We start from the raw sequence: 24,889 nt of genomic DNA on the forward strand, positions 1-24,889 counted from the left end.
TTTTTTTTTTAACAGGCTAGAAACCCAGGTAAAATTGAGAAGTCTTTGCTTCTTGGGAAAGGTAGCGATGATATATGTGTTAGGCTACCAAAAGAGTACCCCATTCCTCTCTGTCCTAGAGAGGAGGAGACAGATGTCCAGTGGTGTCCGCTATGTGGAAAATGCCAAGGGGTCTAAATACGGGCTACACTAAGGAAGTGACATCACATCCTCCACAGGGGAGGCAAGCAATCCATTTGTTAAAAGTACTCAAGTTAGACATGTTTTTTCAAAACTCTACTCCAAAATGGACTAACCTAACAGAAACCTTGCATCATGGAATCGTGTGAGTTCTTTGGGGACTCCCAATAAAAATCTCCTGCCTACCCTTGTTTCTCATTCTGTAGAAGACCTTGACATGAAATTCTGCTTTCCTAGACTTAGAGGGAATCCATAAACTAGTTGCTGGCTAAGTTTCCCAAGTGGCTTTCCTCCTCCCAGATCTACTTGAAGTCAGTTGATTCTTGCTTCAAGCTGATTCCCATCAAGCTTGCTTTTGCACTGGACATTTTGCTGTTCTGAAGGAGATAAAATCCAGCCAATATTTTTTGGTGGTCTCACTGGGTTCAAAGCTGCTGGATACTGAGGTAAGACCCTCCTGGAGAAGCAGATATGAAAGCTATCTCAGGCATATGGTCTAATTTATTTTCTAGAATAGGAGTCATTGCAATCATAGTTAAAGTATTTCAAGAACATAGACAGATAGGAATAAGTTCCACATGGGAAGGACTGTGTTATATATTCATACTGATAGCTAAAGCTTTGGTGCTAACTTATTGCTGAAAAGACTGAAATTATTTTCATGTATTCCCTTATGCAGGATGTGGATGCATTTATTAAGTAGGTGTATGACAGCTCTCTTTTTAGGCAGCAGAATTATAAAAAGTGAAATTTAATGTTAAAAGTCTAAATTTATAATTCTACAAATAAAAGTACAGCATAGCCGTCATCCAGGTGAAAACGGACATTCTTCCCAACTGTCCCGACTCAGGGTATGGGAAATCCCACAAGGAAAAGAACAGAGAGGAGGATGGAAGCTTGAGAGGAAGGAGCCCCCTGTAAGGAGACACGTGTTTACAGTACCCACCAGGATATACAGGCTATATGGCCAGGAACAATACAGCTCTTCAACTCAACTTCTTCAAATCTAAGACCAAAGTGGAAGGTCTTCAAGGTCACTCTCTGCTTTAAATCCTGAGCTGTGTTTGAGGGTTGATGGGAAGATCCAGTCTCCCTCCCTGACCTGTATCTCTACAGCCATGTCCCCAGCAGAGGAGGCATGAGAACTGAACCCCTGGTCAATCTCTTGGTTCTGGTACATGCTCCTGTTTCCCATTTATCCTTCCATCCCCTCTGTTCTGTGTCACACTGAGATCTGCACACTCCTCAGGGCCTTTCCATGCCATCCTCACTAGTTCTTCAATCTCCCCTTCTGTGCTCCCCAAGTCATGTGTGATCCATCACCAACAAAACCCACACCTTCTACTCTCCTCGGAATACTTTCTTCCCTGATGGCTTGAATCAGCATCCAGGTCTCATAGACACAGAATCTGGATAACCTTAAGATACCTATAACTCTTCCCTCCATGCTCCTCCATACAACCATGGCCTCTTACCAGGTCTTACAGGGGATTTCAGGGTCAATTTCATTGTCTTCTCCCTAAAATGTTTATGTGAATTTCACATCATCTGAGTCCAGCAAGCCACTGTGCAGTCCTCCGTGGGACCCTTAAAGCATGCTCATTTATTTTTCAGAGAGCAAACATCTCAATGTCACCTATGTTGAGGCTATTTGTAAAGCATTGGAGTTTCAACACCCATCAAGATGATTCTGCCAACACTCTGACCTCTCTGTTAGGATCCCACCCTCTATCCTTTTTAGCCATGCACACAAATGTTCAAACGCAACTACTACTACCTTTACCTACATCCTAATAATACTTCAATCTCTGCCATCACACATCCTGATGACCATCTCTGACTTCGGCTTACTTGTGCTAAGATGGTGACACCCACCCTGTGACAGTATAAGACATAGATCATTGCTTCTCTTCTCCCAATGATTCTCTAGAACATGTCCTCCCTTCCCTCACAACTAAACTCAAGACTCTGGGTCAGTTCTTAAAAATCCTTCTTTGTTCTTTCTCTTAAACTATTGTACTGAACTGGCTTAACATGTTCAATTTTCCAAAATCAGTTACTGCAAAACTAGTCAAGTCTGGTGTTTTTGCTTATGAACCTGAATGTGCTATATGTCAATACAATCATCTGGATGGCTGGCATACAAAGCGGTGCGCCTTAACAGCTATCTTAGTCATACTTAGTTTTGGGATGTGCCTGCTTCCCTGCACATGAGCACATCTTCCCATCTCTCCTTACACCTCTGATGGTCCTTCTGTCATCTTACTTCCCTTTAAAATCCTTTAAAATCCTTGCTTCCAATGGACCAGGACAATGGGCATCACCGGAAGATCCTAACCCTACCTACTGTGTCACAGACTGCTTTACAGACACCTGTCTTCTAGCCAAGACCCCAGTTCCACTTGCCAATAAGATGAAACAATGTTCACTGTTTTGAAAGGACTAATAAATTCACTCAAGAAAATGTTTTATAAAGATCTGCTTTGGCTCCGTGATATATTTTAACAATGGCTCCTCATAAGGAACCAAACAAAACTGAAAGCTAGTGGGCTATAGATGCCAAAAGAGCTCAACGTATTTTCTTAAATGAAAAAGGCAACTCTGTCTTCATTGGAGTAATGATCTCAGTATTGCCCTGTAGTACCAGGGACATTTCAAAGTCACTGTTCTGTGACAAATGTGAGATTTGAGGTCAGTCAGATTTACACAGAAACTTGTATAGTAGCTAGCATGGAATGAGAACTGAAATCCAGCATGGGTACTTTGGGTGCCTGATAGAGTTTGGTCTGGGGAACCCCATGGTCCCACCCAACATCTTCAAAGCAACAATCTGTTGTACAGAACCAAGTAACACTTAAACATCACGTGGCTTTACTCATTTATATGGAGAATGAAGTAAGACTAAATCAATAGCAGCTAATGTGCTTACGCCCGGATGGGATCAAGACAGTGAAGTCAACTGAGCCATTAACTCTTACCTGTGGCCTGCTGGGGACATTTGCTGAAAAAGAAAATAGAAGAAATCAATTGAGGGCTTTACTATTGCTTTGTGCCTTCCCTTCTCATGCATGCAAATGTATAGAATGCTTTTCAGAGGAAGAGAATAGCTCTGCCCTTCCAAGGATGCTAGCAGGAAGCAGAGGCCAGCCACCCTGACCCTCTAAGCAAGGCTAGTTTTCCCAGTAAATGTCTCATATTCTATGTGATTTGAAATGCAAACATGAGGAGGAGAGAGAGAGAGAGAGAGAGAGAGAGAGAGAGAGAGAGAGAGAGAGAGAAGAAAAAGAAAAAGCCAAACCCCACACAAAACATATGCTAGCTCTTTAAAAACATATGCACTAAAACATTCAGGAAGGTCTTAGTTTTATAAATGAGAAAAAAATTCTTAAAACTTCATTTTATAACTATGCCATGTATTTTTTGGCTTTTGTATAATAAGTACAGAGGAGAGCCTATATATTGTGTTGAATATACAGTTCGATTCTGACCAAAAGGGTCCTTAGAGGGAATTAGTATTTTCTGCACACCTTGGCACTCTCTTGCTGAAAGCTGTAGGAAGAAGGTACATTTGCATCAGTGAAAAGGCTAGTCATTCATCAGCAGTCTTCAGAATGGGGATCAACAGTGATGCCTTACATGGGTTCAGTTAAGAGCACAGAAGTTAGCCTAGGGTGCTAATAACCCTTCAACATTATCCTTGCATCGGAACCCATGACAAAGACGCTGATGTCGTGGGCTTATGAAGAACTGGAGAACTGGCACTACTTTTCAGACTTTTCTAGATCTCTGCTTTGTCAGGTCCATTTTTCACTGAGATCATGTTCATGACCCATTGTTCTTGTGATCTTCACTAAAAACAATTCAGAGATTAAAATGAGTATAGTCTCGAAGACAAAGCTGATGGCAGAGCAGGGTAGAGCCCCTCTGAAGAGCAGCAATGATCCAAGAGACCACTGTCCTCACAGACATTATAGGTGGGCTATCAGTGGTTCTCAACCTTCCAAATGCCGTGACCCTTTAATACACTTCCACATGCTGTGGTGACCCCAACTGTAAAATTATTCTCATTGCTATGTAGTAACTGTAATTTTGCTACTGTTATGAATTGTAATATAAATATCTGACACACAGGACATCTGATATGTGAACCCTGTGAAAAGGTCATTTGACTCTCAGGAGTATAGTGGTGCACAGGTTGAAAATTGTTGCTTTCTATGAAAGAAAAAAAAATCCAAGGGCTGAAGAGATGCTCATCTCAGCAGTTAAGATCTTCTTCTTCTTCTTCTTCTTCTTCTTCTTCTTCTTCTTCTTCTTCTTCTTCTTCTTCTTCTTCTTCTTCTTCTTCTTCTTCTTCTTCTTCTTCTCCTTCTCCTCCTTCTCCTTCTCCTCCTTCTCCTTCTCCTTCTTCTTCTTCTTCTTCTCCCTCTTCTTCTTCCTCCTCCTCCTCCCCACTTCTCCTTCTTCTTGCCTCCATTGGCACTACATGCACATGTTACACAGACATGCAAGCAAGCAAGCAAAACTTGCATACACATAACATAAAACAAGAGTAAATAATTCTTTTAAAACTATCTCTGAACAAGTAGCTTTCCTGAGGAAATCTGGGCTGTGCAAGTAACTATCTCCCACAGGATGGAGAAGGGGTAAGCCTTTGTCCTCAACGCCTAGAAAGTTTAGGATTCCTATAGCTTTCCAGGCAGGATGTCTACCTCCTTCTAATACTAGAGACACATTTCAGGACCCATTGTTGTTGTTGTTGTGAACAGTAATTGAAGTCTAACTGCTTCACCATTTTGCTTTACAGGCCATTGGCTGGCTATGTCCTCTAAGCCTGCCAATATTTGACACTTTTACTGCAGATTCATATTCAACATAGGAAAAGAAAGGGTAATGATGACAATATCTATCCTTGGCCAAAGGGGAGTGTCTCAAATCACGTAGTATGTTGTATGCTTCCAATCCCTCATTTTCCTGTGATAAGGGGGAAAAAAGGGACATCTGTAGGAGAATGTGAGCCCAGGTATTTGGGAGAAGAACCAGGGAAACATAAGCCTAGTCCTACAAGGTGTTTCCCATCAGAGGAAAAAGAGTGAACCCATGTACTCATGTGAGCTATACCCCAGAGGTAGCTGAGGTGAATTATTAGTAAAGACATGTTGCAAATATATACCCCATCTGAAAAGAAAGACAGTTAGGCTTCTCTCTTAAATAATGGATATGTAATAGTCAAACCCTAGACAGAAGTCAAAGCCATTTTTCCTTCCTATCTCGTTTAATCAAATAAAACATTATAGGCAGTTCCTGGAACAAGCTGTGCATTTTAAAAGAAAATTAGATAATCATTGTGCTTTTGTTAAGTCTTGAGTTTTTGATGGATGTCATTCAAGCCTGACAAATGCAGGCTGATCACAGCAGAAACACCCAGGTAAGTAATTCTAAAAGCATTACTTCTAGAGAAAAAGAAAGAAAAAAGAAAGAAAGAAAGAAAGAAAGAAAGAAAGAAAGAAAGAAAGAAAGAAAGAAAGAAAGAAAGAAGGAAAGAAAGAAAGGAAGGAAGGAAGGAAGAAAGAAAGAAAGCTCAATTTACTATTAATATTCCACATATTTGAACAAACTATAAGCAAATTATATTATGCCAACAAAGAAACAGTTATAGTCATTAGGTAACTGTCAACACAAATTAAATTCAGTTCTTTAATTGTTAGGGTAAGATGGCAAAGCCTGTGTCTCTGCTTTGAGATTCAATGTCATTTTAAGAGGTCATAATTCAAAGATGCTACCATTGCTAATTGCAATATTGATTCAAAATGCAAGGGTTTTTAAAGTCTTTACACACAACGGCATATAAGACACAATATAAAAAATAAGCTAACAGAGCTATTCATGCTATTAGGATTTATGAATACAGACTCTCATTTTAATTCCAAAATTGCCATGAGTGAAATTCATTTGTAGCCATGCAATTTGTTTAATCCACAAAGGATCAAAAGTCAAGATTAACATGCAGCTCAGCCCATCCATCACACACTGGCTACAAGCAATTTGAACGTTCTCCTTCGCTATAGAAACTCAAGAGATTGTTTAGGCAATGAGAGCATGCCAATCCTATTTATTTAGATAAACTTCCATAGGTGGTCAGGAAGCTTGGGAGTTGCAGAACTTAATAAAATATTTGCTAACTGAGCAATTTAAATGGAACATTAAAGCTAATGAATCCTGCAAAACCTAAGTGCTAGCTGGGAAATTTTCAACCATTATATTTCTCTAGCTAGAAACATGACTGTCCCTGTAAACCACTGACAACATCAATCTGGAAGTCTGTATTAGGTACCAGGTCTGTACCATGCACTAATTGATTCTGTACAATTTGAAATGATTTAGTAATCCTAGGTAAAATTCTGAGGTATACATTAATTTTGTAAACAAGACAATGGAGTTCTTTTTTTTTTAGACTGGAAAGCGTTTTTTTACCTTGAAGATTTTTATATTTGCCAAAGAAACATATGAATATAAATAATGAAAAAGAACAAACAATGCCATTTTCAGAAGTAAGAACACATAGTCTGTGAATCCCACAGGACTCTAAAATGTACTATGTACCATTTCTTATTTAAGAGGTGCCTGGATTCTTCATTATAACAAATGACTAGGAGTGCTCATGTATAGAAAATCTCAACATCATAAACACTGGTAGATGTACACACGGACAGAGAATGCCAACAGTTTTCCTCTTAAGGAACTGCAAGCCTCTTTAAATAACCCAGTGAGCGCCAAGGATGATGTCACAGGTAAAGAGGTCTCAAGGCAAGGGAAGGGTTTAGCCACTGCAGTGTGGTCTCCATAGAGACTAAGCCTCTTCTCGGGAACCAATCACCGTGAGTGGTTCAACTCAATGGGAATTTTATCCTTGTAGCAGGGGTCAGGGCTTGCGGTAGCAACAGTTACCTTTGAAGACTAGGTGTTGTACAGTTATAGTTTTTCCATTATATTCTATTTTAAGCAAGGCATAGATGAACATTTTAAAAATCAAATATACATATCAGAATATGCCTTAGGAAAGATTTAGAAGTGCTTTAGAAAGAAAGACTTGTAAAAGAAAAATCCTGAACTTGAAGCACATTTTCATTATAGAAATTATGCATTTTATATTTTTATATTTATTACAAAGCATAGATTTAAGCATATCTCACACTCCGATTTCACTGACAACAGAGTTTTAAATTGAAAAGGTCCAACATTACATTTAAATAAAAACTTCTAAACAGAATCCCACTTACAGAATCTGCTCTTTAGTGATGAATGCATTTAGGTGGCAGTTAAGCTAAAAAGTGTTAGTCTTTAGAAACTTTAATTCTGAAACTCTAATTCATACAACATGATAGCTTTTCTAGCCATTGGGTACTACATAAGCCAGAACAAAAACTTCTGAGATGAGATTCAACCTTTAACTTCAATTACTGTAACAGATTTAGCATGTTTATCAATTACACCAAGAATTGATGAATCTTTTTCTCCTGACTTAGATTTGTCTAGGGAGCTGACAGAAAACAGTAAACCAAAAAACAGAGACTTACACAAAACCGTAGTTTACTGACTGACTGGTTTTAACATCCATTTGAGAGGCTCCACCCCCAAATGATAAGTGACCCTTTCATGTTCCTTAAAAGTATTTGAAACTGTCACAATACAGTGGTGAGTCTGTGTCTATGGACTCTGTGGATAGCACCTGAGCAGAGAGACCACAGAGGTCTCCGAGGTGAGAGTGGAGCAGAATCTCAAGGGTGGCAAGATGCCAGGAGAGAAACCACTTAAAAAATTCAATCGATTAAAATCATTATGTAATTTCCCCTGGGATTTGGACAGCTCTCATTGGGCGATTTTTTCGGCTCTTGGCTGTTCATATGGAGACTTCAGACTCATAATTTGTAACCCTGTGAATCATCTGGTTTTCACACATGATTATTTTATTCCCTGAAGGGAAAAAAAAGGAATTCTTTTAAAGGAGAGGGGAGGCCAGAAATAATTGCTTTCTGTGCCTGACTACGAAGACATATGGAGATATATCTCAAGGAAGGTAGGAAGTTACCGTAGAAAAGCTATGTTCATCCTAGACTGGCATGCCGTTCAAGGCTCTTCTTTGAAGTAACACAAGTTTCTTATAGCCTACACTTAACCCAAGTTATATTCTAAAAGCAGACATTGTTCTAATGGACTCTATTTAGTCGCTTATGAGGCCTGTGGGAAAATCTCCAAGGCTGGGATCATACTATCAGTGGACCTCAGAATCTCTCTGGCATCTGAATGGGGCTTCATTTTCTTTTAATAGCCTAAATCTTGTCTCTAACAATGGCTTTGCTGTCATACCAAAGAAGACAAGAGAGCTGCAAGTGGAGAAGGAGGAAGGACAGGACAGGCACACCACGGGGACATAAAGGTGTTACTACTCACGGCTGCAAGAGGGAAACGTGCTGTTGATCTGCTCCATCACGTCTGTGAGGTCCGTGCTAGTGTCGTGAGGTGGGGCCAGCAGGTCCTCAGATGCTGAGACAAAACACAGAGGAAGGAGGGAGCTTAGAATTAATGTCCATCCTTCTACCAAAGAACCACTTGCAGGTAAAAAATAACATAACCAGCCCCAAAATAGGAACAGGATATGAATTGTCATGGAAAAGAACAACTTCTGTGGGAAACAGAAGCATCTGTATTCATTTGACATGTCATACATGCAAGCATGTGCACACATGCGCGCGCGCACGCGCACACACACACACCACACACACACACTCACACAACAAAGCCTTCAGGAATGATACAGAGATCTTTATAAAAACCTAGGGGAACATCCTACCACTGAGCAACATCCTTAGCTCCAGCAGTAGACTTTTATATAGTTAAAAATGTATCATATGTTTATGTGGATAAATTTATATACTGAGAGAAAATACGAAAGTGAAAAATAAGTAACAGTGAATTTGACACTAGTGTGCTAGCTGAAAATCCATTATTTTGCACATAAAATATTCTAGCAATTTCTTTCTTTTCCATTTTGGAGCTTTTATCACAGTCTATTTTGTCTTGCTTTATATTATTTTGATATGTATTTTATTCTATGATTGAAACTACAATAGTGTTTTTAACAGCATAACTGTCAGTGAGGTGACACTGTCACTGATGGTGTTGGTGGCACTTCTGCGGTAGAGGGTAGGTGGAGCAATGTCCACAGAGACTAAGATGGACAAAGTAGAGAAGACCACGTTGAAGGCTACTCTTCAGCTTTAGGTTCTACATGTGCATGAATGTAAAAGTTGTAGAGAAACATATACGCAAACAATCAGTCTTGGGGCTGAAGAGACGGCTCAGTAGGTAAGAGAGCCTCCTGCATTGGGTATGAGACTGAGCCTGGATTCCAGAGTCCAACTAAAAAGCTGGCTGTGGTGATATGTGCCCGTAACCCCTAGTAATGAGGGGGTGAGGGAGCTGAGACAGAAGGACTGCTGAGGCTCCCTGCTCATCCTATTCCAGGTCAGTGAGGGAACTTATCTCAAAGCAATTACATGGAGGATGAGAGCCGGGCACCTGATGTCCTCCTCTGGCTCCTGGAGCATCTTCACACATACATGAATATACACTACATGCACATGTGTGCACATACACACACGCACAAGTGTACACACATACATGTACACATGAGCACACGCACAAATATTCTCAAAGCAAAATAAAGTCTTGCTTATTTCAAATGAAAGGAGAATTTTTCATCTTTCACCAAAATTGAATCCACTCCTACACATTTTATAAACAAGCACATTATGACTAAAGTGTTTTTGTTATTATTAAAATGGATCTGCATTCATTTCAGACTAAAGAGAATACTGTTTTATGCTCCAGAGCACGCAGCTGTAAGAATGCTAGCAACCAAACACCGAAACCATAAAAACTCCAGCCTCGTCCAAACCCAACTGTGCTTCAGTGACACTTACCTGCCTGGTGGAACTGTGGGCCTGGGTCAGTGTCAAGGGAGTAGCTCAATGCAGAATGCTGTGGGGAAGCCCAGGGGGAGACACCATTGATGCGGGCATCAGAGTCAGGCTGCAATCACATGGGAAGTTAGAGTAAGAAAGAAGCCTGTAACCTAGAAAGGACAGTATTCCTCCCCCTCCCCCACCTCCAGCCCCTGCCATGGCCCTTGGGCAATTTCAGCCTAGGTTATGGCCCGAACACTTCTCCTGAGACCCAAATGCTTGCTCCATGTTCATGCTTTGAAGAACTTATTCTTACAGCAACGGAATTTCTTTATGTCTGCCATTTTCATCTCCCAAATTTTACATTATTTTTACACCAACCTAGTAAACTTAGAAGTAATTTGGGTTCATCTTTCAGAAAGTGCCATTGTAGTTTGACAATGGCAAATGTACTAGCTTTCAGAATAGCTCCCCTCAGAGGCGATATGGAGAGAGAGTGCTTTTATCCCCCTGGATTTTGGATTTAGCAGCTTGAATTCAAAGTCCAACTTGGAGCGCTCAGAATCAGTATAATTCTAGGCAAACTACAGAACCTTTCGTGTTCGATTCTGTGTGTACAAATTATTTTAGCATTAACACCTTAGTGTGGATGAAGAACCCGGAGGAAGAGATGCTAAATAAAGCTTTACGGGCCATAGTCGCGGCATAGAATTTTGCCAGGAGAGTGATAAATGAGTCTTTCCAAAGCCATTTGCCCAGTCCGACACAGGGCGAACCCTCCATGATAACTCCTGTGCATATCTTTGTGCTACCGATGGGCATGCTGATAAGTATGTGGTCAAAATAGAAAGCAGGATCTATAATATGAGAATGAAGAAATTCCTCGTTGATGTAGATTTTCCATTAAATCCCTATTAGTTGATGTCTGGTCGTTTTCCCTGTTTATATTGAGTTAAATTTTCCATCTACTTCTGGCACGCACACTAAATCGTTATGAAGAGATAAGAGCTCCACAGACTTGGATATTCTGAGCCACTTAGACATCAGCTAGTTCCAAAAACATTACTGTGTAATTCTGAAGGCCTATGAGCCACTAGGTCCTTGCTCTAATGGGATGGCAGGGGGAAGGTTGGTAGAATGAGTCCAAGAACCTTTTCTTTCCTCCCAAGAGCATCAAAAAGGTATACAGCAAGCAAGGGCTTCGAGTAGAGCTTGTGTGATGGTTCCAAGTGGACACTACACTGTGGACATCAACATTTGATGCTTCGCAACCTTCCTAGTGCTGTGACCATTTACTACAGTTCCTCGTGTCATGGTGACCTCAACCTTAAAACTATTTCCGTTGCTACTTCATAACTGTGCTTTTGCTACTATTATCAATCATAGTGTGAGTATCTGATATGCAGAATATCTTACGTACAACCCTTGCAGAAGAGTCATCCAATGCCTCCAAAGAGGTTGTGACCCACAGGCTCAGAACTGCCGCTCTAAGAGATCACACAAGGAAATTTACCTGGTACTACATGGGAACTTCAAATTCACTCTACAAGCAACACCCCGCCCCTGCCAATATATGTGACACTGAGGTTACGATCACGCAAACAGTTGGAGGTCTTAACAGAAAGCCAAGTTTTGACTCATTTAGCAATCCATTATTTTCCAAAGATACAGAATTTTCAGTCTTTTAAGTAGATGACTCACACAGTTATATCAAAGAAACTCTATGATGACAGAGAGAGAGAAAAGCAAGTAGCCAAAGGAGGGAGAGGGATCAACTGTCCACTATGTTGGTAATGCAAAAATTATAATGCTTTCAAGATTCCTGACAAGATAAAAAGACCCTGGTGGCAACTATGCCAAGACAGCTTTCTCAAACGTAAGCAAATCTCTGGAGAAATGGTTTTCTTTAATGCAGTACAGAACATGTGGAAAAGGGCATCTCTGTTAGGATGTCACGGGACGCTACCTCACACAGGCTGGAGAAAAAGGCAACCGTGCTAGGACTGCTGGTGCCAGTCAGGAAATATTTTGTGGGGAAATCAACCTTATATCCGTCTGCAGCAGAGGTGTTCTCCCTGTTAGCTCTGCGAGCTGACTGCCCTCTTCTAGTTAAGTTAGTCAAACTATTAACTCTCTGCCTGTGGCTCCTTGCCATGTTGTTTCTTCCCCTCACAGAGGGGCAGAAGCAGAAAGGCAGAAGCCACAAACCAAAGGATGGTAGTTTCTCAAAACTGTCAGTTATTAGCCAGTATTTAATCATAAAAGAAAGGTACCAGTATTAAAAATGGTCCCAATATTATAAAAAGGAAAGCAAGAGAAAACAAGGAGGGAAAGAGTGAGGAAGGGGCAGGGGGAAGGGGAGGAGGGTAAGAGACGCCATCTCGGTTAAAGGTGTGCATCATTTCGTACTCATCAGAAACATACGTTTTCCTCAAAATGAAAATTGTACTGCTTGTTGTCAAGCAAGTTTCCAAGTCACTGCTATAGCAGAACACCCCCCGTGTAAGAAATAACAGGGGCGAACTAGCAGCCACCTGTCCCTCTGCTTCTCTTTGCTGCTGCTGTTGTTGTTTTACAGACAGTGATTTCTGAGGCACCTTCTTAGTCCTAGTTCTCCGGAAGAAAGTGTTAGATTGAAGATTGTAGGTCGCCTGCTGTCCCTATTCTCTGTGGAATCTTTCCTGATGAAAGGCAGGCTCGTGGGTACCACAGGACTCTGTTTTTTTTAAAAGTCAAACTGTTCTAAGGTGATATTTTAGTACAAAAGAAGAAAGAATTTCTATGAGTCAGGTAGGAAAACAGACATTTTTGTATCAGTGGAGATTCCACTCATACACGGAATTAACTGTGTTGGTCATGAATTGAAAGTGGATGCCCTAACGGATACGAAGGTCAGGTCTAGGCTTCAGTGAGGTGGGTGGGTGGGTGGGTGGGTCCTGTGGAGGTGCTGCACAGGAATCCACACCCCTACCTGCTCCAGGAGCTGTCTGAGGCGGTGCAGCTGAGACTCCAGCTGTTTATTGTGATCTTCCAAAATTTGCATCCTCGCCTCCAGCCGCCCTTTGTGCTGCCGCAGGAGTTTAGCTTCCGCTATAAGTTCTGAGTCCTCAGACGTGTGGTGAGGAGATACGATGGAGTCTGGAGGGGAGCCCACAGGGAGACCCCTTCTTAGGTGCTGCTCCTTCAGCTGCTCATACTCCACCTGCAGATTTCTAATATGGAAAGGAAAAAATATAAAATTAACCAGAATTATTATCAGATGTATATTCTCTCCCAAACTGCCTGGGAACTCCAAATTTAGTTTGATACTCTTCATCTCATTGCAAAACCATTAGCACAAAGAGCTAGGAGGGAGAAAATGGACTTCAAGCAAGAGTTTTTCCAGGATCCATCATTAAATCACAGATGCACGAGGCCCCACCCACATCCCAGCCTGCTAATGTCCTCTCAAACTTGGACCTCATTGTGATGTCTTAGACAACATCTCTGGAAAGACAGAAGGAAGGGAAGGGGCGCGAGTAGTGCATTTTCTTCTCCCGGGTCCAGCTCACCTTTGCTCTTCCTCCAAGTCAGCAATGATCCGCTCCAGTTCCCCACGCTCTTCCCTCTCCACGGACTTCAGGATCTGAGCTGGACTCTGTGGCTGACTCACAGGCGACTCCCCGCCCAGAGTCTGGCAGTACTGCTGGATGAGGGCATGCTCATCCTCCCTAGAGACAAGGAAGATGCACATCTGGGTGCTGAGATCTCTGAGCACACAAGAAATTAAACCCGTGATGCCTGGACCAGTGGCTGGACCAGGCTGCTTCGGAACTCTGTGTCTCCATGGCCATCCTTTGAAACTCGAGCTGGATGCTGGAGTTCATGCTACAGGGCTTGTGTAGGATGAGCTCAACATATCAAAACTCTCATGCCACAATCCGTTATCCTCACAATCCCCAGAGAGCCATTCCACTCAACAGAAAAAAAAAAAAAAAAGGCACATCCATGCCTATAAATAAAGGTAATAGTTGCTATAAATCAGGCTTAATGGGGTGCACCCAACCTATGACCATAAGCCGCATGCAGTTCAGGAGAGCTTGAAATGTGGTCCACCACATTTTTAGATAACAACATGTTACAAATATCAATGGGTTGGACATGCCTAGAAGCAGTTAACATAAAAGTTAAAGATGATATAGGCAAGCATATCACCCACTGACTACCAAAACAGTGGACTAAAAGATCACGGAGCCAAGAACGACTGATCTTTTGATTTGGCTATAACCAGTTTTCCTATGTTTGATAACCCAAAGGATTTATAATGTATTTCTATTTAAATAACAGCATAAACACAATTGTACATATTTATAAAATAGCAGTAGCTATTTTACTTGGTTTCATCATAACTAATTTTTAGGATCAATATCCTGCATTAAATCATTAATTACATTTAATTCATTGAAGTTCTTCATCCAATGATCTGTTACTGAACTAGACACATCAACAGTAGTGTTGATGCATGACTGTCAGCAGCAGAAGAGTGAAGGGAGACAAGGCCAAATATGTCTGTGGTAATGCAAAAGCTTTCCAGCTGGGCTGGAATCTCTGTGCTTCCTTTGTGAGGCAGATCTAGTTGGATGTCCTCAGGAAGGTATGACTGTCATCCATCTCCTGGCTCAGGAGAGTTCAGAGCCCTCTAGCATACTGGACATGGCCTGGTTTGATAGTTTTTGTCAAGAGGGGAAATAAAGGATAAGGCATCAGGAAAATAAGACATAACTGATGTGTTCACCAGAGTTGAAAATGGAGCTGTCCTATGGCTGAGCCTTCAGTATAAGCTGTGCGGCTGTACAGTTCTCTCAGCATCTTTGACTGTAGCCCTGGATCAGACTGTGTGCCAAAACAGCCAAGGAGAGCCTGGCAGTCTGGGAACTTTATTGTTCCACCTGGACCTTAAAACCCCTTTGCTCTTGTGCAGTACTGGATACTGGGCAAGCACTCTGATATTTATGTGTGATAGAAAACCCATCCTTAGCATATCACACTTTTGTTCTGATAGTCAGGGGTCTGAAATTGGATCTATGATTTAGTGTGTTCTTAGAAAAAAAAATGTGTGTTCCAGGCACAGAGATGAGAGGGAGAGGGAGAGGGAGAGGGAGAGGGAGAGGGAGACAGGGAGAAATTCTTGGTGACTTAATGGGCCTCCTTCCTGCATTGAGCTTTCTCACTTTCCTTCCTTCACAGACACACACACACACACACACACACACACACACACGAGAGAGTGTGACTGTATATCAAAAATAAAACTCATGTACTTTGGCTAAGCTTAAAGCCTAACTTAACTTCCCTCCCTCCTGACAAATGAGGTTTTTTTAAAGAGGGTCTTTTGATGGTTGTTTACAATGATGGTGGAAAATAAAAATACAACAGGTAGATGACACAAGAGGTGCAAGGTCTCTAGGGGGGACAAAAGAAGTCGCTATAAAATTGCATGATGTCCTGAGGGTTCAAAAGATGAGAAGAGCAGGAAAGTTGATATATGACCCCTACACAGCAGCCAGAACTCCTAGGCTACTCTAGTGGCTTGGATATGTTTGGCTCATGGGAAGCGTGCTATTAGGAGTGCTGATGCCATTGTGTGTGGGGACTTTAAGGGCTCCTAGCGCTCAAGCTCTGCCCAGTATAGGAGAGAGTTCTGCCCTGGTAGCCTTTGGATACAGAATTCTCAACATCTTCTTTATAACCCTGTCTGCCTGGATGTTGCCATGCTTCCTGCTATGATGATAATGAACTGAACCTCTGAACCTGTAAGGCAGCCCCAATTAAATGTGTTCCTGTATAATATTTGCCATGGGCATGGTGTCTTGTCACAGTGACGAAACCCTAACTAAGACAGCTACCCACACAGAAGAATGAAACAGAGCTCTGGCAAGGAAAATGACTCCCCAAGCCAGATGACTGGAGTTTGCTCTCCCGGACCCACAAGGTAGAAGGAGAGAACTAACTTCTATAAGTTACCCTCTGACCTTCATGTGTCTGAAACGCACATGCACACACGCACGCACACACACACACACACACAAACACACACACACACAAGTTCATGATCAGTAGCCTAGACATAAGTACTTGAAGAGGCAGAAGCAGAGATGAAGTCCTGACGCCCTGTGATGAATAAATCCATAGCCTGAGACATAAGTTAGACACTGTGTATCATGGGTGGTGGTTCCACTCTCAGATCAAGTGGAAAAGTAAGGAAAGATGTGAATCCAAAACGCAGCGAGGACAGAACAGATGGATAAGGTGTAGAGATGGAGGGCACACACACTAAAGCAACTGCAAAATGAGAGCACAGCAGAACATACTGCAATATTCCTTTTCAGGCTGAAACACACCTAAGCAAGCAACTAAACAATGGGATATCCAAGAAAGCCAAAAATGTGTTACGTCAGTAAATGTTCTATGTTTTAAGGATAAACACCATGAGTAATCCACTAAAAATCAAAGCAAAATGAGCAGTCATTTACAAAGGAAAGAAAAGCTTGGGCCCCTCCTGTCCCAGATACCTAAGATTCAATGACAAGGGGGTGATGTGTGGAATCCTGCCTCAGTCATTCACATCAGATTGACGCAGATTTAGTTATTGAAATAAATAAAAGGCAAATCAAATTAGTTATATAATGCCTGTGGATACTATCCCTAAAAAACTCAAAGTCAATACCTTAAAAAGGATAAATAATAAGAATCTTCTGAATAAAAATCATGTACCCCCAAAATAGCCTGAATTATCTTATGGCTAGGACTGACCACAGATTTGGACTAGAGCCCCTGCAATTGAGAGATAGCAGAGATCATTTATTCCCTAAGAACATTTGTGTAGACACTTGGGCCTGGGGACTAGGTGCTTCATATTAACATAAACCACACTTTTGGTTTCAAATGTTGGGCTGGCAAGATGGCCCAAGTGGTAAGAGTACTTGCTCATGTCCTAGGTTCCAACATCTGCAAGCTACACGGTGGAAGAAAAGAATAGCCTCCTATAAGTTGTCTTCTGGTCTCTGTACACATGCAAGTATGCATATGCACACACAACTGAGAATTTTTTTTTAATCTGGGCACTGGGAAACATTTGGGAAGCATTTTGTTGTCAGTATTAATGTAAGTTCACCTCCTTTGTGAACTTGATGTACAGGGTGTTGTAATAATTATCATGGCCACTAACTACATTGTTTGTTATGGTGTCTGGAAGAGAATTAAGGTCATCTCTGTAAAATGAAAAATAGAATAATTTACATGTAGCATAAAATCTTGGCCTTAAATATTTTCATAGATTATTAGCCTTAAAGGTTAAATACAAGAATAGATCTGTTCTAGTGTTTAATTGTGTATAATAAAAACCAAGAGCACCCTCATTATGCAGATGATACATCATGCACCAGATTAGGGCTATTAAATATCAATAGTGTGCATCATGCTGAAATAGAAAGTATTTTTTAAATGTAGCCTGTATCAAGAGGTATCATTAGATGGAATATAATTATACTGTATGTGATACATATAGTAAATACTATCTACATTTCAAAATTAGTACCTGTCACATGATGAAAGAGCTGTGATTCCCTTGATGAACTTTAAAACCAATGCTCTATTCCAGCTTTCAGATTTACAAATGGTAATGTCAAGGTAGACCATGACCAAGCCCCAACTTCAGTCCACATAAAACAGCATCACCCAAAGGCAGAGAGTGGATGAAGTGAGAAGCTGGTTAACGGCCGCGGGGACTGCTGCCTAAGGGTCTCTCTGATTCTTGCCCCTCCTGAAGATGTATTTGATTAACTCTTCCTACAAAGATACTGAGGAGCCTTAAAAGTAATGCCCCAACAGATCATCTGGCATCTGGCTTTCAGAGAAATAGGGGGTACTCGGGACTGGATTATGTAGGGGTCAATTCTGGGAAACTGGTATATATGATACATGAATGCTCAATACACAGTGAAGGTTCATGGAGGGGAGTACTGGAGAGGGGACAGGGAATTGTTTCCATGATCCAACTTGAAGGATGAAAGCCACCTCCAACTACAGGTATGTTGGCTATTGCTGAAGGCACAAAACCCAAACAAACAAAAAACAACCCAAAACCAAACATTGGTGAATGGTCTTTGCTAGCTCTGTAGTTGGAGGTCTCCCATGGTGAACAAGCTCACCCTTCAATAGTGTGTGCGGAAGATACACAGCTGCATACCCCCTGACTAAATGTCACCCAGGGGCAGCGAGAGTACAATGAGGTAAAAGGAGCTGGCGGCACATGCCAGAACACTTTACAGGGTGAGACAGAAGATTGGAAATCTGAGGCCAGCATGTAGCACACAGTAAAATCCTGTCTATAAAAGAGGGAAGAAAATAAAAACAAACAAACAATAAAATAAAATAAAAGCAACAAAACACAATAAGAACAAAAAGAGGGCTGGTGGGTTCTGAGCACTCTCTCCTAAAACTAACCTAATTTACTTATCAATGCACATACATGGGAGAATACACAGACTTGAATAGGGCTCTGCCAAACAGGCCACAAACGTCCTGAGTGTAACAGCTGCCTCTCACAAGTGGCTCCATCACTTCACTACCGTCTAGGAATAAAATGAATATCTGTTGAATGAATCACCACACCAAAGGTCTGTGTGTTAAATCTATTGAGCTGCTAATCATCTGGGTAAGTTCTCCGTTCTGACACATTAGCGAGAAAACTAAAGGACAGTGCACATTGTATTTCCTATGTCCTGTCCACATAGAAAGGAACACAAATGTTCTGAAGAAGTTAGATTTTTATTGTAACTATTATTTTTCAGTTCATTAAATTCCCTGCTGCTTTTAACACTGGTGAGGTGAGGACTAGCCTGATTTAAGAGATATTTAAGCAACTTAATTACTTTATATGAAACACCTACTGTTAGGTTATATATGAAAGAGCAGTGTGAATATTTTATTATCTTGAGCTGGAAGTGGTTTCTGGTTCATAACACCTGAATAATAATGCCTAAGCTATGAATTATGATGCCTAAGATGCCAAACTTTTGATACTTAAAATAGAAAAAAGTTCCCAAGAGCTTCTACTTATAAGCTTAATGATAAATGAAATATGAAACAGACTTAAGGGAGACATTCTTTATCAGTGTTCTTAGCAGTGATTATCAACCTGAGGGTCACAACCCCTTTGGGAGTCCAGGGACTCTTTCACAAGGGTCACATATCAAATATTTGCATTATGATCCAATCAGTAGCAGAATTACATTTATGAAGTAGCAATGAATACTACTTCACCACAACACGAGGAAGTGTACTAAAGGATCACAGCATTAGGAAAGGTGAGAACCACTGGCTTGAGGTATTCTACTTGGCTTTCTCAAGGCTTTGTGAGTGAGAACATGTGCACACTATATTCTAGAGCTTCTCAGGTTCTCCTGGGCTCCCTGACCGGTCAAAACCATAATGAGCATACAAGTCACACCAACTTGAAACTATACAAGCCTTTTTACACATCATCTCATAAAAAAACAAGGTCAAAACAAGTCCCAAAGAGACAAGATCTATTACAACAGTAACATCAGAGAGGAAGCGTTTGCCAAGAGCATTCCACAGCCAAGCTTAAGATGTACAAATAAGGAAATGAGATATAAAGTATCTAGCTCTGAAGCTATTTCTAAAAGATATTATAAATCAATGAAGCTTTCCCTACTTCCTGATAAAATAAAATATTTGTAAGGGAGTTATTTTTCAGTGAATGGCAGAGAGAGTCTGTCCAAGCATGTGTGGAGGGCACTCTTAACAGCAGAGACTCTGAAGAGAATGTTAGCAAGCATGGGAGAGAGGACGTTACAAAAGTGTGTTGATCCTGGACGTGCATTGGTAAAACTATCAATAAACAGCGATACTATGGGCGCGAGAGGCGGCTAGGTTGGTAAAACACTAGCCAGGGAGCCAATGAGGACCTGGGTCCAGATCCCAGCTCTGATGTACAAGTGGGGTGTGGCAGCACACATCTGTAGTTGAGGGAATTGGATGGGGGGAGAGGTGGAGAGAGACAGATACCCAGAGCTTATTGGGTGGCCAAATAAATGAGATCCATTTTCATTAAGAAACTTTGTCTCAAATAAATAAATAAATAAATAAATAAATAAATAAATAAATAGGAGAAAATTGATAAAGATATCTGATATTTATCCCTGTCCTCCACATACATGTGCAACCATATGAACCTACGTATAAATGTGTACATACCCACATAAATACAAACACAAAACATATAAATATCCACAAAAATACATATCAATATTATATTATTATGCAGCAATCAGATTATTCTAAAGCAGATAAATTGATTCCTAAGTAAATAAACATGCTTCATTTACACTAACATGGCTTTAAAAGTTAAAATGTGCATAGACTAATATGAAACACACATCAGTTTGGAATGGGATAACAACTCAGACGCCATGGTCTATGAAGAATCCTGAGACCATAATACAAGGAGGTAAGGTTAGTCAACCAAGAACCTCCCACATTCCAGAACCAGGTTCCTTCCTGCCTTCCATGGCCCAATCATCACCAATAGGACACGTTTCCACCATCACGTACCCTCCCAGTGTATGTGCTCCATACCCTCTCTAAAGCCGACCATCATGACCTGGTCCATCTCTCCTCAGAGGCAGCCTTCTGCATCTCCTCACTTCCCCAGTAAATCTTTTATATGAGGTCTGTTGCACGGTGTGGTGTCTGTGGCCTTCCTTGGCCCCAATCTCTGAGATACTCTTTCACAACCCAAACCATTTCAGTTGGCCCCTTGGGCAGACTCAATGCACGATGCACTTACACGCTTCCTGTTGTAGAGCTGCTATCCGTTAGGAAGGACCCGTTGGTCCTTTCCATCTGGGCCAGTCTGGAAGTACAAAAACGAGAAGATGACATTACACAGTGGCAACTGGAACAGTTTTCCAGAAGCATCCTTGCTGGCTTTTAAATCTATATTATGACCAAACAGAAAATAGTCCAGATCTCACACAGTGGTGGAATTAAAACCATCTGTACTGGTGAGCTGGAATTGGATTGCCATTCACTTTGGGCCTGTAGGCAGTATACCACAGTGTGAGGTCTTCTCATTGAGCCCCCAGGACCTCTAGCTGGTCTCCACTGAAACGGAGCAACCTTTCACACACACCTAATTGTGTTCCTCTCATGTCTGAAGAGTCACCATGACTTCTCTTGACCTAGACTGTAAGCCAACTCCTGACCAGCTGGGCTCTGTGTTATCAGACTATGGTCTTTGCTACCCCACAGACCCTGCACTCCTCTCCCTTCTGTACTTCAGTAAAGCAGTTACATTCTTCCACAGCATGTTATCCAACAGCTCCAAAAATCTGACTTAGTCTTAATTCAGCACAAATGTGACCTTTTTGTTTTTTAATTTGTTTTTTCGAGACAGGGTTTCTCTGTGTATCCCTGGCTGTCCTGGAACTCACTCTGTAGACCAGGCTGGCCTCGAACTCAGAAATCTGCCTGCCTCTGCCTCCAGAGTGCTGGGATTAAAGGCATGCGCCACCATCGCCTAGCCGACCATTTTTTAAAAATAGCTTTTAAACTAAGGACTTTGGATACAGCTGCTTTCTAGTATGACCAATGGTTGATATTACACACTTTCCTGAAAGTTTTGCACACTGTATGCAGATCTATATTTTGCTCTGCTTAGGGACTTAAAAACAAACCCTAATAATCAAACATTAGCATAAGTTTAATTACATATTGCAATTTATATGTGTGCAGTCTCCCAAGGGCAGCTCCAAATGCTACTTTTATTCACTGGAATTAGGTTATATTATCTTTATCCTGACTGCTGGATGTTTGGAGTCTCAGCAGCTCTGTAATGGCAGTCTATTGTAATCTACTCTTCACAGACTATAGAGCAGGTGTTTGGTAAAGTACAAATTACATCATGAATAGATAAAAGGCCAGGATCCACATGGAATAGAACCATGACTTCTGCAAATACACTCCCACAACAAGGTTTGTCAGCAGCACTGAACTACTACAAAAGCAGGGTGGGGGATGGTTATCAGTCTCTTACCGTGTAGCGTATTGCTCTATTCTTGAGTGGGTGTCATCATGAAACAGCTGAGGGGACTGGGAGGGGCTGAAAAGGGGGAAATAAATAAAAAGGCAAAGGATTTATTCTCAATATTGACAGATGTTACCAGTTAGAAGGTTAGTTAAGTAACGAATCTGCCATGCAAACAAACCACCAGCACTGTCACCCAGGATGTAAAAGTAGTAGTTTAGACCCATGCTAATCCTCCTGATTAGAACTCCCCTCCTGTGCACAGGGGGGCTGTGAATACTCACTCATAGTGCTCTGGCCACATACTGATGAGCGTGATAGGACTGCAGAGAGGGGACAGGGAGACAAAAGTCACAGAACAAACATTTAGAGCGATTTCAGACAAAAGCAGAAGGAGGCAGATTCGTCTTCTACTCTCATTTGGCTTCCTTGATCATCACCTCACCGCCAGGGAAACTGAAAGCAACTTTCCCACATCTGCAGCATCCATGTGTCAAGACGGGCATCATGTTTTAGAACAGTGAGACTGAAAAGATCAGCCAAATGTGCTAAGATCGCCCCACATTATAGGAGGTTGGAAAATAATGTTCCAGAACATTCTAAGGGAGACACAGCTCTTTTTTTTTTCTTGGAGAAGACACTGAAATTGAAAGGTGAATTTACTACCTAATTACTAGACTATTGGCATCAGAATTGAAGTAAAAAGGGTTTTAGGGCTCTTCATTCAGAAATATAAAAGTTTAAATTATGTGTACACCATATTTCTCAATTTCAAAACACATGGAAAAGAAAAGTTTTCCTTCCTACCTATGCCCTCCTCAAAGAGTCAAAGCATCAGCACACTGAGGGTGACTTCGCCAGGACAGGACAGACTTCGATCCAGTATGATGTTATTAACTAGAAGTTCGCTCTAGGAAACTACATGGGACAACCAGTTCTGTTTGAATCAGGGGCTTGGGTCTGAGGCAGTGCAGGAGCAGCCCTAGATTTTCAGATCCCCTGGGAGCCTCAAATCTCCATGAAATGCCACTGAAACAATTCATCCCAATTAAACGGTAGTTTAAACTCTTAACTTTTGAGAGAAGGTGGTGACGAATTACCTGATGAATGTAGAAATTTAAAAGCACAAGGAAAATTAGTACTCTGTTGAATTATGTAAAGTCTCTTGAAAAAGCTATTGCTGATCAAGCAAAATCCTTTTAGATTTCCTTTTCTATTACATATGCGGACTGGAGACATAACTATGACCTTATTATCTCCTGCTGTGTGAAGCACAAGATGATATGTGCACCGCAGACATTAGAGAGATGGAGGTCATCTTATTGGATAGAAAGCTAAAGTTCTTTAGTTCTGCTTTCAAAAGTGGGCATTCATCCTCTATGTCTGCTAAAATATGTATTCTGTAACTAGAGTTAATTGTGTCCATGTAAAGGAGAAGCCGGAACAGTGGAGACAGAGTATCATTACTCGTCTTTAGTATATCACTACTTCTCGTTATCCCTGAAACAGGGACAGCAAATGGCAAGAGACATTTCCTAAAACAGCAACTGCTTAAGAAATTATCTCTAAAATTCAAGCGTAGGACAACATTCGATATAAGCTTTCAACAGAAAAAAAATTGTGAAAAAAAATATATATTTATACTTATCTTAAGAAACCCTGGGAAAGCTTTGTGGATTGGCTTTAGCAATTCTTAGGAAGTTAATTGTTGGCACAAAAAATTGTGAACTAAGAATGGAAAAGGCAGAAAGCTGGACTGAAAGAAAAACATTTTTTCATGGACAATATCAAATAAAGGAAACAGATACAAAATCAAACTTTAGGTTTCTTTGCCTTCAGAGGACTTTGGCTCACAGGGAGAAGTTGTGCTACAAGCTCACACCCAGTAGGAAGAAAGAACAGCAGCACCGCGCTTCATCCCTGGGACCTACAGTAAGAAGGGTTGAGCTCACTTGCCAGGCTGCTTGTTTGGCATAGATGAGTCTCTGACTGCCATTGCCAGCACCCAAATGTAGAGGAGTAGATAATAATGAAATAAAGGCAGCGCCACTCTGTGAGCTACCACTGACTTCATAAAGGAGCTGCTTCCTGTTTTCAGTGTAGCAGCTCAGCGGGGTGTTTTGACTAATTTCATATGCTATGAGAAGAATCAGACTCTAATATAAATGTAAGTCTATGAATTCCAACATAGACTTTTAATGATGCAAATTGCCAGCAGTCTCCTCATATTTCCGGTTTTTTGATTCTTTAACCCATTTTCTCCAAAGCTGGTAACTGGTTTTGCCTGTTAGATCATAGCCTGGTGTTTGAAAACCAGACCAGTCTTACCCTCTCCCTCACCACTCCCTATACTCAGTCTGTCCACTGAAGACAGCAAATTAACAAGACCCTGTAATTCTGGCTGGTTCGTATGCCATAAAATATAATGTGAAAATGTAAACAAATATACTTTCCTATCTGCGTCATGTGGAGTTATAGCCAAGCTCCCCAACTTCTCTGATTCTCTAGATTGTGCACTTTCCACCTTTACCATGTTGTCTATAACTAACACTACCTATAACACTGACTATAGCTAACACTACCTATAACACTGTCTATAGCTAACACTACCTATAACACTGTCTACAATGGCTAACACTACCTATAACACTGTCTA

General features: G+C 41.1%; 1 protein-coding gene across 1 annotated transcript in view; it reads right to left on the bottom strand.

Moving 5' to 3' along the window:
* Positions 1-24,889, bottom strand: part of Utrn (utrophin) — a 493,578-nt gene that overhangs the window by 10,666 nt on the left and 458,023 nt on the right. The window contains exons 66-73 of the mRNA XM_021174513.2: positions 22,518-22,556; positions 22,243-22,308; positions 20,995-21,060; positions 13,694-13,852; positions 13,114-13,354; positions 10,161-10,269; positions 8,629-8,721; positions 3,159-3,181 (exon numbers count right to left, since the gene is read on the bottom strand). Of these exons, the coding sequence (XP_021030172.1) occupies positions 3,159-3,181; positions 8,629-8,721; positions 10,161-10,269; positions 13,114-13,354; positions 13,694-13,852; positions 20,995-21,060; positions 22,243-22,308; positions 22,518-22,556 (796 nt within the window). The remainder of the gene's footprint in view (positions 1-3,158; positions 3,182-8,628; positions 8,722-10,160; positions 10,270-13,113; positions 13,355-13,693; positions 13,853-20,994; positions 21,061-22,242; positions 22,309-22,517; positions 22,557-24,889) is intronic.

Source organism: Mus caroli, chromosome 10 (assembly GCF_900094665.2).
Source record: "Mus caroli chromosome 10, CAROLI_EIJ_v1.1, whole genome shotgun sequence".
In the NCBI taxonomy this organism is placed as follows: Eukaryota; Metazoa; Chordata; class Mammalia; order Rodentia; family Muridae; genus Mus; species Mus caroli.